We start from the raw sequence: 17,465 nt of genomic DNA on the forward strand, positions 1-17,465 counted from the left end.
CAGTCTCGGGGCCCCCTTAGCCCTGGGCCCTGCAGCCCCTAAAGCCCCTGCATTCTGGATGGCCCTGCCTGCTGAGGGGGGTGGGCAAGCTCCCAGAATCGTGGTCATGGGGGCAGTGTCGCTCTGCACAGAGCCACCTGCACATCCCCTGCACCAAACAGGAGCTGCCCTAGGTTGGTGCTCTGCACCTCCTGCCTGCCCCAGCCCTGAGCGCCCTCCCACACCTTAACTCCCTCCCAGACTTTGCACCCCCAGCCCTGAGCGCCAGGGGTAAGCCAGGGGCACCTCCAGTAGTGAGCTGGAGCCGGTTCGCACCAGTTCACAAAAATCGGTTATTAAAGGGGCCAGCGGGTGGGCAAACTCTGGTCCGCGGGACCATCCTGTCCAGCCCTCCTGAGCTCCCAGTTGGGGAGCCTCCCCCGGCCTCTCCTCCACTCACCCCTCACCTCGCAGAGCCCCAGTGCACTGCACCGCCACTGCCGGCGCTCTGGGCAGCTCTGCAGCTCCTGCTGCTTTGAGCAGCATGGTAAGGGGACTGGACCAGGGCTGGGAGGAGGGGCAAGGAGTGGCTGGAGGGGGCAGAGGTTCTGAGGGGGCAGTCAGGGGATGGGGAATGAGGGGTTGGGTGGGCATGGGAGTTCCAGGGGTCTTTCGGGGTGGTGGTGGATAGGGTCGGGGCAGTCAGGGGAGAGGGGCGAGTTGATAGGGAGTTGGCTCTGGTCCCTATTTAAAGGACCAGGTAGTAGAAGCAGGAGCGCCCCCGGAACCCAGGGGCAGCGGAGGGGCTCCAGGGGCTATTCAAAGAGTCCAGGGCTTCTGCTGCCCCAGTCCTTTAAATAGCCGCGGGAGCCCCGCCGCTTCCCCAAAGCCCGAGCAGCTATTTACAGGGCTGGGGCTGTAGAAGCAGGGAAGCCCTGGGCCCTTTAAATAACCCCAGGAGGCCCGGGCGGTGGCGGCGGCTGCTGCTGCTACCATCCCGGGGTGGTGGTGGGCACTTTACAGGGTGGGCTGGGACTGGCTCTGACTCCCTTGGCCCTGCCCCTTCTGGGAGCCAGAGCTGGCCCCAGGGTACTGGTAAGTCACTGGACTTACTGTCACCCCTGGTCTTGGGAGGGGGTAGTCAGGGGACAGGGAGCGAGGTGGGGAGACTTGATGGATTGCAGGTTCTGAGGGGGACAGTCAGGGGCAGGACATGGGTTGGAGTCGGATGCGGGGGAGACAGGCATGTGGGACTTATACTCACTGCGTGATTCCCTACTGGGTCTTCGTCAGCACTTCGTTGGGGGGTGGGGTGTCTTCACTCGCTGTGGGTGAAGGACCCACCACTGAAACGCTGCTGAAAACCCAGAGCGAGTGAAGACACCCCCACCCCCCTGCTGCCAAAGTGCTGCCAAAGACCCGGTAGGGAACTAGTTATTAGGATTTTGGGATATCATTGCTGGGCACCTCCCCACCCACAGTACAGTACTGTACAGTATATGCCTTTTTGTCTGCCCCAAAAAAATTTCTGTCGAACCTAACTCCTGCATTTACATTAAGGAAAATTGGATTTGTTTAGCATTGTTTCACTTAAACTTGCATTTTTCAGGAACATAACTACAATCTTAAGTGAGGAGTTACTGTACATAATTTCAAGTTTCATTATGCATTTGTAGCCTCTACATCCCAATGTTCTACTTTGTCACCATTTTGGATTCGATTTATGATATCAAAACGGGAAGGAGAACCCTGTTTTATATTCCACATTATCCTCTTAAATTGAGCAGGCCTCTTACTTTTTGGCAATTTCACCTACAATCTTGTGTTCCAAGTCTCGCCAAATGAAATTCTTTTGTAGCAGTTGGGTTAAGGGCCAGATTTTGAAAGTTATGTAGGTGCCTAATGGGATTTTTAAAAATGCCTTACACACCTAACTCCTATTGATTTTCAAGCTTAGGCACCAGTCTGCACCTTGAGGCTCCTACATACCTTTAAAATTCTGGCCTATAGTGTATGAAGCTGAAAACTGAACAAGCTGCCTGAAGCTGTAAAATGGTCTGAACTAGACATTCTGGGTTCAAGCTTGGTGGGAAATAGCAATTTCTTGCTTATAGTCCAGCAAGTTGCCTAAAATGTAATTTCTCTTCACAGTATAAAGGGCTCTGTGGGTATTTACCAAGCTTTGATACAAGTAGAATCTTACTTCATTAAGAGGTGGATCTCTGAACATGCTTTAGTGATCTACAATAACCCAATTTAGGCCAGAAGCCTTTCCTTCCTTTCATACCCTTAAGTGTCTATGCACTTGAATTTTATTCCAGTGGAACATCAGTCTCTCCTTAGGCCCTTCAGTAACTTCAGGTAAACTGCATTTCTGACTGGTATAGCCAGAATCAACTTAACTCAGGTAGCATTTCTCATGATAAAGGCAGATTTCTACAAGCGATGGAATTTCAACACACAGCACTCATACTGTTTTTATGTTGCATTTGCTTCCTTTCTCTTTAAAGCTTGTTTCATGAATAGGCCATGAGCTGCTTTACAAGTATGGAACATATCTGATACAGTTCTCATACTAATATGTTAGCCCTGTGGTGAGTTGATTTGAGCCAGTTTTGCAGCTTTTTCCAAGTTACTTCGTTAGAGGTGACTTGAAGGGTCAGAAATGGGTTTGTACCCTTTTTAAAAGACTCTTCGTAAAGCAACATACTAACATGTTGTGTGGAATGTATGTGATAAATGTGTGTAGTAGTCTTTGCTTTATTCACTTTGGAAATTAGAGATACAAATTGAGTGAACTAATATCTTCTATTAGACCAACTACTGTTGGTAAGAGAGACAAGCTTTCGAGCCACACATAGCTCTTCTTTGAGCATCTTGTCTCTCTTACCAACAGAAATTGGTCCAATAAAAGATATTAACCTCACCCGCCTTCTGTCTCTACTATCCTAGGACCAACATGACTATAACTACACTTACTTTGCAGATGTCAGACATATAGATTCTCCTCTGTCTTGCTTGCAGGCCTCCCTTTTGAGAGCTGTCTGCCCTTAATTGAAGTGGTGGGCATATTGAATCTATTAAGGTGGTGTTATTTTTTTGTTGTTTTTCTCCTTAAACTGTAGGGCGTTGGTTAAATTCTAGTTTACAGTTTTTCCAAGAAGGTGTCCAGGACAGCTTTAAGTTGAGCAGCTGTCTCTGCAATACACCCTCACTCCACTGGGGCTGCAGATGTTTGTTTCTCACTGTCTGCAATGCTGAAAAGTTTTGTTGGTTTTTATCACTGCTGTCTGATTAGTTTTTGCCCCTGGTCTGAGACATTTTCAGTTTTGGTAGAGATCTCTAAAGAGTAAAGTAGCTACAAGTGTTAAAACTGCAAGTGAGCAGGAGTTTGAGAGTACATTTCTACTCCACCTATAACACTGAGAGTTGTCACAGTCTAATATTTGAAAGCCTCTCTAAAATGAGAGCGAAAATAGTAAACCACAGTAATAAGGAAACTCGGAGGGTAAGAGGAGGCTGAGTTCAAAGCTAACATCTCTCTGCTTTTAATGTTGCAGACCTGCAGGACAATAGTCTAAATATTACTGCTTGGTACGGTAAAAGTTAATGAGATGAATGCAGTTTCTCCAGCTTCTTGGAAAATCAAATAGATTAGGGAACAAAGTATTGGAAAACTTAAGTGTGTGCTCTTGAAAATTTCTTCCCAGCAAGAGTAACAGGAGTTTGTGATGTAGGCCAGAACTTTTTCCAAACTTAAAGACTGAATTTGAATTACTTCATGAGGTTGACACTTTTGCTTATGATTTTGATGATTTACCAGTGTTAAAATGACATTGAAAATACTGAATTTATATTTCCAGGAAAGGCATTAATACCAGAAAGCAAGCCCCATATTAATCTTCATTTTTCGTTTATATGAAAATAATTGCTAGTTGAATTGGACAGTTTTGTTTCATATCCTTCTGTAGCTGTGCTGAGGACTAATTGTGTAAACTTGTATTTGTTTTTTTTATTCTAGATGAAATGTATTGCTTAAGTTGTGAGTTTTCCACCCAGTTGGAGGATGTCATGAACAGGTGTCTGGGGTTACAGCCGCCCTAGCCTTCCCATTTTGGGAGGGAGATTTGAGGCTAGCATAAATAGTTTGTGCGCATTGGTGACTAGTTCTGCTTCAGGAATCAGCATGTATCATTCGGCGTGTTCTCATAGCTGAGCATAGCTAGGTTATCAAAGCATGCTTATTGGATATCTGAGTTCAGTAGATACTTGCTCTGTCAGTGGGAGGGTACATGACTAACATTCAATTAAGAATAAAAGTAGACCCAGTGTAAAGAGAGTACAGAAAGAAAGCACTGTCTAATGGTTAAGGCAGTTGAATGCTGCCCTGGGGAATTGGATTCTATCCCTGCCTCTGTCACAGAGTTCCTGTGTGGTGCTTGGCAAATCACTTGAACCAAACTCTTCACAGGTGCTCATTAACTGTGGTCCTGATCTTCTGGGTGCCCAACCTGAGACCCTGGGGTAGAGTGACCAGATAGCAAATGTGAAAAATGGGGACTGAGTGGGGGATAATAGGCGCCTCACCTATATAAAACAAAGACACACAAATGTTGGGACCGTCCCTATAAAATCGAGACATTTGGTCACCCTATCATGGGTTTTCATTTGCGGAAGCATTAGGCACACTCGGGTCCAACTGAAGTCAATGGGAACTGTTCCTTGATGATGTCAAGAGCTATGTAATATTAAGCACTCTGAAAAAATGAGGCTGTAGGCATTCCAGGTTTCTAGTTCAGCCTCACTGCCCAGACAGTCCCAGTTTCTTTTCCTGGTATTTCACCCTCCTCCCCCATAATCCAATCTTAGTCTCAGCAGGCTCCCATTCTCCTCCTTTTTCCTCCTTGGGCTGGCTTTTGTCCCTTCTGCCTTTGCATCAGTTTCCTCCTCCATGGTACTTAAGTATCACTGAGAAGGTGATGTGTGTCAATAAGAGCACAGGAAAGATGGGCTCCCTGCTCTCAGTTCCAGTGCTGAGCCCAGAGTAGACATTACAAGGGAAAGTCTGCCTTTATTCCTGGGCTGGAGGAGTACGCTCATTTCATGTGTGGGGATATTATAGGAGCTGTGTGGTTAGCACTAGGACCTGTAAAGAGATGGAGCATGCTCATTGAGGAATGAATTGTTGTTTGCTGCTAACAAAAAACCCAAGTCTCTGAGCTTTATCCAAATGGATTCCCCCCTCCCCCCCATCAGATTTGTATGGATTTTCATGGGATGGCAAAAGGGACATGTCTGGAAGTGGGTGGGCTTTGTGTCAAATTTCAAATCCTCGCTCCAAAGCTGTTCAAAGAAAAGGTCACCAAAACTTAACATGGGTAAAAGTTATTTTTCCCTAACCTCATTCTTAGAAATGGCTGAATTGTTTTTGCTGAAATTTTCTAATAAACTTATGCCTGATGCAGACACCTGGAATGTAAGCTTTCAGCCCATGTAGTTAAAATTTGGCCAAGTTATAAGAAACTGAAAACAGGGTCTTGTAATTGGAAGTACCAGGTAACCTTAATAGGCTGTGCTATCAGACCCATCTATAATTGTTTCAAGTGTTGATGTGTATACTAAGAGCCCATGAGTTTTTACTCACTGAGGGGGTGACCAGGGAAGTGGCTTGACTTCCAAGAGTCCTTTAAATCAGTGCTTCTGTTAGGTGTCAGGCTTGAGGGAGGGTTTTGGAAGAGAGGGTAGTGAACATTTGTTTGCGTTTTATACAATCTACATTACATAGGATAACTTCCAATTTTTAGAATGCATTGCAGTATTAGGGCTTTCCATGAGCTAGAGACAGTATCTTCTGGGTTTATTACTTCATAACATTTTTCATGATTTAATTGTTTTGTTTTTTTTCCCCAGACAAGAGATGACTTCTTAGGTCAAGTGGATGTTCCTCTTCATCAATTACCGGTTTGTATTTAAGATGACATAAAGCAATCCTGTTGGCATACACAATTATATATTATTCATTGGGACAAAGATATAGCATCAGTAGACTTTATTAAATTCTGCCTTTTCTAATCTTTTGGCACAGATCTTTCTCAGAACTAAAATAATGCAACCTAAACAATGTTATGCTTACGTATGGGCTTCTACTAATAAATATGAATTATCCTACTCCTTTATTCCTGAAGAAACTGAGGTTTGATGTTCATACCCAAAAGATTGGACTGACTCTTATTCTTATTTCTCATTCTAGTTTCCTGTAAAGTACAGAGGACATTTAGAAGGCTTTCTTTCTGATTACTCTTAATTTTAAACATCTTTATTTTTAAATACTTTTTTGCTGAAAACAGACAGAAAACTGACACAGTAAGAAGAAATAAAGTTTAAAGTAATCTAGTTGTATACATTTTTTATTCTGCAGTTTTTCATCCATTTGCAAAACCTTCAGCTTTAAGGAAACTTACGCAGCAGAATTGGGGATGGGAGGAAAATAAATTTAAAATGACTAATGTTTCCACTTGCATATAGTGCCTTCATCCAAGGATCAGAAAACTTCACAAATTGCTAAAGAAATCTTGAAGCAGCCATTTAAAAGTGGGAAAACTAAGACAGAGAACCCAGCCAAGAGCAGTTGTTCTTCTTCCTGCCTTGATGAGCTGTGTTGAACTTGGTAAAAAGACACCAAGCTTCACAGTAATCCCAGCCACATAGGATGGGGCAGGAAGTACAATGTTTGAGGTGGTGCCATCTCAAGGGGAGACATTTCCATTGATGGGAATGTGGAGGCAACAGCAGTTCCCACAGGTCTCTGAAGACAAGTGATATCAGACTTTTTTTTTTCCTTCTTTCAGTTTGGACTCTGTGTATTCTTCTTTGCTGATTAGCTGTTTGTTTTGACCTTTTCTCACCCATCTTCCTCTGTAACTCTGTGTTCTCTATCCTCAGCCTTTGCTTTCCTCTTCTTCAATGTCACATGTACTTCCTTTTCCTACTCCTTTGCTCACCCACATAACACTTCTTTCTTTTTTTAAGTAAGACTTGAATTAACATTTGCCAGCTATCATTCTGACTGTGTAACTGACATCTTTCTTACACTCATTCGATTATAAGCTTTGAGTCAGGGACTGTCTTATACAAACACATAAAACCAAAATACAAGGAGACACCAACACTGAGGCCATTGGGTGCTATCTAAAGACAATAAATAATCCACACTGCAAAGTGATCAGAGTCAGCAGTAGAATACTAGGCCACCTGCACCTGCATAGTCAAAAATTTGTTATAATATTTATAGAAATACAAATGGTAGTGCCATTGTTTCTCTCCTTTTTTTCTTTTTTCTTTTTTTTTTTTTCTCCTTGATGTAAGGCAAAATTACATTGAGGGCTACAAAATGCTGCAGGCCCTTGAGGCTTTGCAGGTTCAAGATAAGAGATGGGACTCTCCCAACTCCCAATTTATTCAAACAAAGAAAAGGTTGACAGATTAAATTGGGTTTCACTTAAGAAAGAAGCATATTAAAATGCATAAACCTAGCCTTTACTGAATCTTTATGCTCCTTTTCCCTCTTCATTCCTAGTCCTTTCTTTCTCATGATTTTCCCTTTTTCCCATCCCCACTTGTGTCCTAGTCACATTGAAAATATAATAATTTTGCTGAACCACTTTTTTAAAAAGATTCTCAGCTACCACGTGTTGACTGATCCACAATGACCAGTTAAAAGCATGTTTACAGTTCTAAAGCCCTCCTTCTAGACTAGGTCAAGATCTAGTTCTTTAAATGTTACCTGTGAATAAAAGGAATGCATTCCATATAGCAAATACAATAGTGCATTCCTGTTCACCTTGAAGGTAAAAAGAATTCTCAAATTTTGTGCTGTTAGGCACTTTATTCTGTGTATCTTCCCATCTATGAAATGCAAATACCACAACTACGGGAGGTGAGAATTAACTGGCTCTAAAATTCTTTAGACCAGTAGATGCATGGTCTTAGCTCTAAATTTGATGAGTATTTTGGAATACAGAACACAGAACTGATCTATTACTGATGTCAATAGTACTAAATTACCCTCAAAAGAATACCATGATGAAAGTATTATTGGGATAACAAGAACTATGCACAAGCCTGTCTCTCAAGTTCCAGTTAGAAAGAAGATACTTTGCTGTTGGAAAAACTGAGTTCAGAATGCTAGTTGCAATGCTGTGTAGGACATGGTGGCCTTTGTTTTTGAGGAGCTGCTCGCCAGCACCTCTAGTGAAGAATGAATAGACAAAAGAAAAACTCCATTTTGCATTCTATTATAACAGAGCACGGTATAGTCTGATCGTCATTACGAATGGCAAACTTCAAGTTTTAGGGTTATGTCTTCAGTGAGTGTAAATCCAGTGTAGCTGCACTGACTTCAGTGGAACTATGCTGATTTCGGACAAAGTAATAGTCATAGAATTAAGGATCTGGCCCTCAAATCACTTATGCATAGACTTACCTTGCATAAAAGTGAGTTATACAGATGCACTCAGAATAAGCCCCAGTGACTTCTGCGGTTGCTGATTTGTACATTAAAAAATAGGGCTGTTGATTAATCGCAGTTAACTCAGGCAGTTAACTCAAAAAAAATTAATTGTGATTAAAAAAAAAGTACCGCGTTGAATCACACTTTAAATCACACTGTTAAATAATAGAATACCAATTGAAATTTATTAAATATATTGGATGTTTTTCTTCGTTTTCATATAGTAGTCTGTGTTGTAATTGAAATCAGTGTGCATTATTTATTACAAATATTTGCACTGTAAAAATGATTTAAAAAATAGTATTTTTCAATTCACCACATACAAGTGCTGTAGTGCAATCTCTTTGTCGTGGAAGTGCAACTTACAAGTGTAGATTTTTTTTTTAAATGTTATTTATTTATTTTGTTACATAGCTTCACTTAAAAACAAAACAATATATAACTTCAGAGCTTACAAGTTCACTCAGTCCTAATTCTTTTTCGGCCAGTTGCTAAGACAAACAAGGATGCATGTCCTCTGGAATGGTGGTTAAAGCATGAAGGGACATACGAATCTTTAGCACATCTGTCACATAAATATCTTGCGACACCAGCTACAACAGTGCCATGAGAACTCCTGTTCTCACTTTCAGGTGGTGTAAAGGAGAAGCGGGCAGCACTATCTTCTGCAAATGTAAACAAACTTGTTTGTCTGAGCAGTTGGCTGAACAAGAAGTAGGACTGAGTGGGCTTGCAGGCTCTACAATTTTACATTGTTTTATTTTTGAATGCCTTTTTTTGACATAATTCTACATTTGTAAGTTCAACTTTCATGATAAGGAGATTGTACTACAGTTCTGAGAATCATAGAATACTTGTATTAGGTGAATTGGAAAATACTGTTTCTTTTGATTTTATACAGTGCTTGTGATCAAAAATAAAGTGAGCACTCTACACTTTGTATTCTGTGTTGTAATTGAAATAAAGATGTTTGAAAATGTAAAAAACATCCAAAAATATTAAATAAATGGTATTCTATTGTTTAACAGTGCGATTAATCGTGATTACTTTTTTTAATCACTTGACAGCCCTAATAAAAAGTAATGGTAGAATGCTTCTTACTTTCAGAGACTGCTAATAGGTTGTTTTTTAATACTGTATCATTTCTTTAACAGAAGTAATGAGATTTTCAGGGCAATAGGTATTGGATTTTCTGAAAAGATAACAGCATGGTAGCTTTTCCTACATACTGCAAAGAACTAGTGCACTAGAAAAGCCCTCTGGTCATCTTATTGCAACAAACAGTTGCAACTTCTTGTTTTAGTCATCTGAAATTCCTCTTACCAGTGCAATGAACTTCCTTTGCTCTGTAATGTCTTTAAAAGCTGAAAATCATTTCCATGTGCAGCAGAATAGAGCTGTCTGTTATACTGTTACATATTCATATTGATAATAGTCTGCCATAATTGGTTACGCTTAAGATAAAAAAACTTTCAAAAATATGCTTATAAATATACATGAAATTAAACTGCTTTCATATATGTAGTTTGCCATTTAAACTGTTGTTTGATTGTGCAATTATCCAGTTCGCATATGCAGTTAGATATCCATTTATGCAAATTTAACCCAATGTGGAGTGTGACTTCAACATTTTTTTTTAAATCCTATTTTATGTTAGGCAGGGGCTGTCCTTTTGTTCTGTTTGTACAGCAGCTAGCACAATGGCGTTCTTGTCCATGATAGGGGCATCTAGGTGCTACAGTAAATACAATTAGTAACATTGAAAAGGATACTTTGTTTAATCCTTGATGTTCTTTTCCATGTTAAGTTATTTTCAGCTAATTTACTCTACACGTTTTGCATTTCTCAGTTTGGACATGGAAAACAGCTTCTAGTCAACTTCTGTATTTTCGTGCATTCCCACAATTCTGTAATGTATATATTGCAGATATTGCGGGGAATATTGTAACTTTAGAAAATTTTCTCTTTTTACTTAAATGCAGTACTTCACTGGGTCTAGAGCTCTGTAAATGTGTTTTACAGATTTGATTCTGATCCTGCAAACATTTTAAACACAAATATGCATTGTGTTTAGGATTTGAGGGTAAAAATGTTTTCTGTCTTCAAGCTGCGTGCAATTCTAAAATTTCAGGATTTTGAGATCATTTATGTAATAGTAAGATCCTCAGATCCCTAATTTATACTGATAGAAGGCATTTGAATTTAGCTTAAATATCTGAAGTATCAGAGAGAAACATTTTTTCTTTCAGAACATCAGTGCAAAGATACCAGATTCAGAAAATCCTTTGAACCCACGCTATTAGATTTGGGCATAACAAGATGTTATGTGTTGCCTGAAATCCTGGGCTTGGTAATGGTAAAATCCTAGAATTTAGAGATCAAAAAATGTTTTCCTTTTGAGATTTATTTCATGATCTTTTGAATTATGTTTACTATTTCAAATTATAGAAGTGCAAGCATCTCTGTACTATGTATTTTGACCTCTTGTAAATCAAAGTATAAAATTTGAAGGCAAGAGCTACGATTCCTTGTTACAAGTCTTTCAAACAAGGAGACATTATATTTTTGGAAATGACTTTGTTTGACATAACCAAGTACTTACATAACCATAAATACTCCTTATCTATCAGGTAAGTAATGTATAAATGCATTGCAAATAGGTATAGATACATACACTATAAAATGTGAAAATAATACATAAGCAGTTTCATTCACGTTTCTCCCCCAATACATATCCCGCGATCGATTGGTGTTAATAAAGTTTGCACTTGTCACCCTGATTAGTTAGCATATAATTCAGAAATCTGTTTCTTCTAATTGTGTTATTTATATTGTCCTAAATCAGTTTCTGGATCTATTTGGGCATGCATCATTCACGCTAAATCTACTAAGGAGTCCAGAAGCCTTTGGATACACAATAGACAGGGGCTTTTTTTGAAGTACATGCCTGGATAGTTGGTACTATTTTTTCCCCCTTTAAAGCTGGAACAGTTCTATGTGAAATCATTTTTGACTGAGTGGGGTACAGATACATTACATGTGTACATTCCCCTCTCCCCCAAGCATAGGAGACAAATGATTAAAAATTATTATTGAACTAGTTTGGAATTATTCCCCAGAAATTTTGAACAGCCTATCACTTGGTAAACATTTGTGTCAGGCAAGACATTCAAAGTTAAGTCTCTCACACTTTCGTTATCACATAGCACTGTAAAATCAGACATTTATTGTAATGGTTACAGAATAAGTGTCAGCTGTGACTTACATGTTGTGATTTTTAAAGAGTAAACTATAGATGTAATGTTTTTAAGATGGCCCTTTGCATCTAGCAGAAGGTAGAATTAAAAAAAAAATTCTCTGTGTACCTGTGACCTCCGCTACATCACTGGAAAGTTACAGCTGAATATGTAATGTGCCTTTTGGTTTCTGGTGAGTCAGATTCACTTTTGTGCATGAGAAGCCAGAGACTTGCAAGGACTCATAATGTTTTGTTTGCTGTTTTGTGGATTCTCTGGCACTAGAGCTGGAATGCAATTATTAAATCTGACCTATATTTTTTTATTTGTAAAATATTGAGTGTGGGAAGGATATGGTAGCACTTGTATTAAATGTGGAGTATTTGAAAATCGCCTCTGTTCCAGGCTAAACACAATTGCCTCAAACTTCCCCTGCTCCCGCTTCCCCCAAGCATTAGAAACTATACTGTGAGGGAGAAAGGTCAGAGTGTTTTTTTTCTTCAACGTGAGAGAGTCAGACATTAATATCTTATTTTACTAAAATCTTTTTGTTACATGAAGAAAATGTCTGCCTTCTTAGGGGTGGGGGGCGAAAGGAGGCTTAGATTTAAAATATTTTTGAAGATGCATATGTTTGATTTTACAAATTAGATTTGACAAACAAACATTGTTTCATTCCAGACAGAAAATCCAAATATGGAGAGGCCATACACCTTTAAAGATTTTATTCTTCATCCAAGAAGGTCAGTAAATATAAAAAAAAATTAAAATATTAACTTTCATGTGCAAACTGTAACTTGCTATGAACTGTAGCTTCTCTATGTACTTTTGTGTCACCGTAGTATCTGAGCACCTCAGTAAAGCAGTATATTAATGTAATAATAAATCAATGTTGGCACTTGTTTAAATTTCTGAAGACTAATTTTAAATTATAACATTTTTTTTTTCAGAAGCATGTGAGATAAAGTTCCGGGGGCTAAAATAATAACATAGTCCACTAGTAACTGTTATACATGACATCGTAAAATCACTACCCAGTATTATACCATATTTGAACCATTTTAGCTGTCAACTGTATTCTCCTCTAATCTAGAAACGATGTTCTTTTTTGTGTGTGACTTAATCCAAATAAGTAGCATTTGACTGCAGTTAAAAATATTATTTATTTTTTCATTTGAAAAGTATTTAGTCCTATAAGCATGTATTACGGAAGCCAGGAATTTAAAAACACACAAACAGTGTGAACCTTATTATTCTATCCCTGACCCAAACACTACAGTTTTCATCTTCTTTTCTAAATGCAGGCACTTAAGCTACAGAAAATTGAACATTGCTTAATTATTGCTGACAATGTGCCTCCATTTAATAAACACAAACTTTTTAAGGAAATATGGATGTTAACTTTTTCCAATTGATTTCTGTTTAAAAATACAGCTAGAAAGTCTTTGTGCTGTAGTGGAATCTTCGTTTCTTTTTAACCAACTAGGAAGTAAGGGTAGTATTTCAAATTCAAAAGAATAAATGAATGTCATCTCCAAGTTAGTTTCCTTTCAGAGTTAGGAAAGGCATACATATTTTTCTTTTTTTTTTTTTTGCAAACCTATGAAAAATCCACACTTGCTGTATTCGTAAAATCCCCTCAAGTACCACTATTGTTATTCACAAATCTACCTCAATGTTCTCTCCAGGACATGAGTTTAACAGTGCTGTACAATGGAAAGGCAGTGCCACAGATATAGATGTGCTGTAAAGCCAACCAGTCAGTCAGTCAGTAGGCAAATTAACTAACCCCGTTTTCAGAACTGTAGTCAAATGGACCTCAACAATCAATAAACCAGGTTAGCTAATTCTCTAAAAAGCAAAAAAGATAAAATTGGTATGAAAAATGTTATTTTCACATTCCTAGTATTACTGCAGCATAGCGCTAAATACTGAAAGGTAATATTAAGGTTTTGAGGAGAAAACTAGGCATGCAGAACTGAGTGTTCCTCTAAATATAAGTTTTTCAATGTGATCTACGCTAAACAGTAGTTCACATACTGGCTATCAGTAGTGGTGGTGGTGGTGGTATACCTCTTAGTTTTTGATCAGTTTGCATTGCACGTTGTGGAAACTTTCATGAGAGCAAAATGAAATTGTCTTTTCAGTTCACTTAATAAATATTATGACTTACTCCCAAAAAAAAAAGGGTAGAAATATTTCACTACCAGTGTATAATTGCTTCTAATTAGTTATTACTTTGAAATAGAAGTTATAAGTCTCTTGGCACTTCAGATTAAACCTGTCTGTAATTGTAAATTTTCAGTAACGTTATTTCACCATAACACTTGAAGTAATAAAACTGTTTCAACTAAATTTTCACAAAAGAATTTTTGTCACATGCTTTAATGAGAGAGCTGGCTAATTCCTATTTACCTTTGAAAAATCTGGTAACTGGTTTCTCTGGTTGCACTACTCTTCCTCACCCCAAGAAACTTACACTTTTTCAGGATTATAATCAGGTAAACTTGATATATTCAAGATATATTGGAGCATAAGCTTTCGTGGGTGAATACCAGACTAACACGGCTATCCCTCTGGTACTTGATGTACTCAGACATCCACCATATAGAGATTTTTGATAACAGAACTAAGTAGGCTTCCTAGTTAAATATTTGGGTCTTTTAGGTAGCTTTTTGTGTTACAAAATTTCAAGATTATTTCAAAGCTTTCTATTTTATCTTGAAAATATCCCAATAGCAACTTTCACAGTAGATGCCAATCACCATTGCTTTGATAGCAAAAAAAGTACAGATTATTTTTCAGACTGTTTAAACCAAATTGCATGGTTTTTCTATATAGGATTTGTAGTCTGACCGAAAGTTACCAAAATAATCTTGTATTTTTCACTAGTGTGACAAAATGGTAACAATTTTATTTAATATCATTGCAAAATAACAATTTTTTCTCTTCTGCAGTCACAAGTCAAGAGTTAAAGGTCACCTAAGATTAAAAATGACATATTTACCTAAAAACAATGGATCTGAAGAAGAAAACACAGAACAGGTGGAAGACCTGGAGGTGAGAAAACTGTTTGGTGCTGAAGAGCATATGGTCTGACTTGTTCTTGTAACTCTAGCTAATAAAAGTTGTTAGGCATAAAAAAATCTTTTAAAAATGATGAAGCTACAAACAACCTTCTAGAAATTTGATAAATCCGTTAGTTTGGCATCAGAAGGAGATCCAAAATTCCTGTACCATCTCTTGTTTAATTGTGATGTTAAAGCATTCCCATCATTTTTTAAAAATTGCTTCTCACCTTTATATAGCTGTAATTCTGCAGGAAACAGACAGCAGTTGTAAAAATCTAAGTCAACAGATGATGATACAAGCAAAAATATTTGCTGACCTCTGACTTTATTGTCTATAAGTGCTTGGGAATAACATTTTCCAGTATTTCCATCTTCCTATGTATTATTGTTAACCAGTCATCATAATGATAATCTGTTCTGTTACAAAAACTTGAACTTTATCCAGTGGAAGAGAGTTTTCTTTCTTCAGCTATTTTATTTTCTAATTATTTAGTAATTACATCCAATTTAGATGTAAAGGTCTTTCCCCCAACTCTTCAAACAGCTATTTCAACAGCACAACTTCTGCATGTATATGTAAGACAGTTTCTGTTATAAAACCCCTACATTAAGCAGATACACCTACTACAGATTTATGGAATGGAACCTTGCATATGAAACTCCTTAATTTTAAAATCCATTGAGTGTCTTTCCTATTCCCAAACCAGAAAATAACAAATTTATATATATTAAGCTTAAGTAGTATTAAGCTTAAGGTGCTACAGTAATACAAATAATAAAAACAGATACTGCTCCTCCACTTCTCTGTATCGATACAAGTTTAAATTTAGTTTGTGACAATACATTTTAAAGTGGCTGGGCCCATGGTATGTACATGCTGACACTGAAAAACAACTAATGAAATGCATTATCAAGGACTTCATGGGGAAAACTAAATGGTGTGAGAATTGTAGGGAGGTGTACAATCCAGTTCCACTGTAACATGTCACTTAACATTTTGTTAGTGCTGATTGCCATCTTAAAAAACTTTAAAATCAATCCATGTCCTGTAGACTTCTCAATATAAAATGTCTAAGGGATGCACTTAAAATCCAGGAGTGAAGATAGCTTAATACTTTATTTTTCCATAATTATCACAGAAGATGTGATTTTTTGATAAGGTATTGAATAAGAGGACAGTGGCTTGATATACTGGGACATGTCTCCTTTTACAGGGTTAACATTAACTAAGTAAAGAAACTTAACATTCATTAGTTATTAACCTTGTGTTTCATAGCCTGGCTGGATTATATTGGACCAACCGGATGCTGCTTGCCAGCAGCAACAGGAATCTCCTCCTCTACCCCCAGGCTGGGAAGAAAGACAAGATATCCTTGGTAGGACCTACTATGTCAACCATGAATCTAGAAGAACGCAATGGAAAAGACCAACTGCTCAGTATGTCCTCTGACTTTTAAGATTCAAAATATACTTTACTGTGACTGGCAATTCACTTTTGTCATTCTGTACAATACTTCAAGTCAGGAAATGAATAGCTCAGGAATTAGTAGTGGAGATTTTCGTTTTAAATTTTTCTGTATGTCTACATTTCAAATAAAAAGTGTGTTAAGTCTGATTAGCTAAACTATTTTAGTTTACTGCTGTTTGAGCCAGCTAAATAAAGCAAGTTAGCTAACCCAACATAGCACCTTCTATTTACAGTGTAGACCTACTATAATGACCAAAAACGTTGTTATACTTTGGCTGGTGAGCAATTCAACTTGCACAGTACTCAGTCCATTTTCCAAAGTGACCAATATTCACAATATGTATTTCCTGCATAATGCAAACTACTTGTAGTCTCAGCAGAGACTAATAATGATTGTGCATGGAGAAGAAATTCCTTTCATGCCTCTAAGACTGCTTCCTCTTTACCAGTAGCAGCCACCTGAAATCCTGCTCATGTAGTTTGCATAATCTCTTCTTCCAGCACATGAATTATTAAAATATTTTTGCTATTCGGTTCCTTTGTTTGACTCCTCCTTCTGCTCCCTATTTCTCTCTATTCTTCTGCTTTCTCCTGAACGTAAGTTCATTTTGAGCTTCTGGTTGCTACTCCTATTGGCAAAAGTGACCATAAGCAATGTTTTTGTTGCTAGTCTGGTCTATTACAAACATTACTGTTGGTACTGTTTATTGTACTATTGCTTGCTTTTGTTCAGGGACAATCTAGCTGATGTTGACAATGGTAATATCCATTTGGAGGCACAGCATGCATTTACCCATCGGCGACAGATAACAGAGGAAGCAGAAAATCTAGACAACAGAGATTCTCCTGAGGTAAAAACTGTATGGGTTTAAAATACAAATCAGTGTTTTCCTGTAGTCAAAAGGTTTGATTTGAGGTTTTGTAACCTAAAATATACTTTTTTTTTTTTCTCCTGAAAAAAAGAGCTGGGAAGTTATAACTGAAGATGAGGCCACTATGTACAGCAATCAGAATCTTCAAACACTACTGCCACAGAGCAGTTCTGATATGCAGTCTCACCTTGCAGAAGAATTGAATATCAGACTTACTATCTCTGGGAGTCCAGTCACTGGCCAGTCAACTTCCTGCAGTGTAAGATAGTGATATTTTTCCAATTGTTTTAACATGAATAGTCAATCTTCAAATTATTTTCCCAAAAGCCA

General features: G+C 38.2%; 1 protein-coding gene across 5 annotated transcripts in view; it reads left to right on the plus strand.

Moving 5' to 3' along the window:
• NEDD4 (NEDD4 E3 ubiquitin protein ligase) overlaps positions 1-17,465 on the plus strand; it is a 121,402-nt gene that overhangs the window by 76,204 nt on the left and 27,733 nt on the right. For all 5 annotated transcript variants that reach the window (XR_007776328.1, XR_007776327.1, XM_050967899.1 and 2 more), the window contains 6 exons: positions 5,890-5,940; positions 12,406-12,467; positions 14,682-14,784; positions 16,072-16,232; positions 16,997-17,114; positions 17,227-17,394. Coding sequence is in view for 3 of the 5 variants with exons in the window: in XM_050967899.1 (XP_050823856.1) it covers positions 5,890-5,940; positions 12,406-12,467; positions 14,682-14,784; positions 16,072-16,232; positions 16,997-17,114; positions 17,227-17,394 (663 nt within the window). In the remaining 2 variants the exon portion in view is untranslated. The remainder of the gene's footprint in view (positions 1-5,889; positions 5,941-12,405; positions 12,468-14,681; positions 14,785-16,071; positions 16,233-16,996; positions 17,115-17,226; positions 17,395-17,465) is intronic.

The sequence above is a fragment of the Gopherus flavomarginatus genome, chromosome 9 (genome assembly GCF_025201925.1).
Source record: "Gopherus flavomarginatus isolate rGopFla2 chromosome 9, rGopFla2.mat.asm, whole genome shotgun sequence".
NCBI lineage: Eukaryota > Metazoa > Chordata > Testudines > Testudinidae > Gopherus > Gopherus flavomarginatus.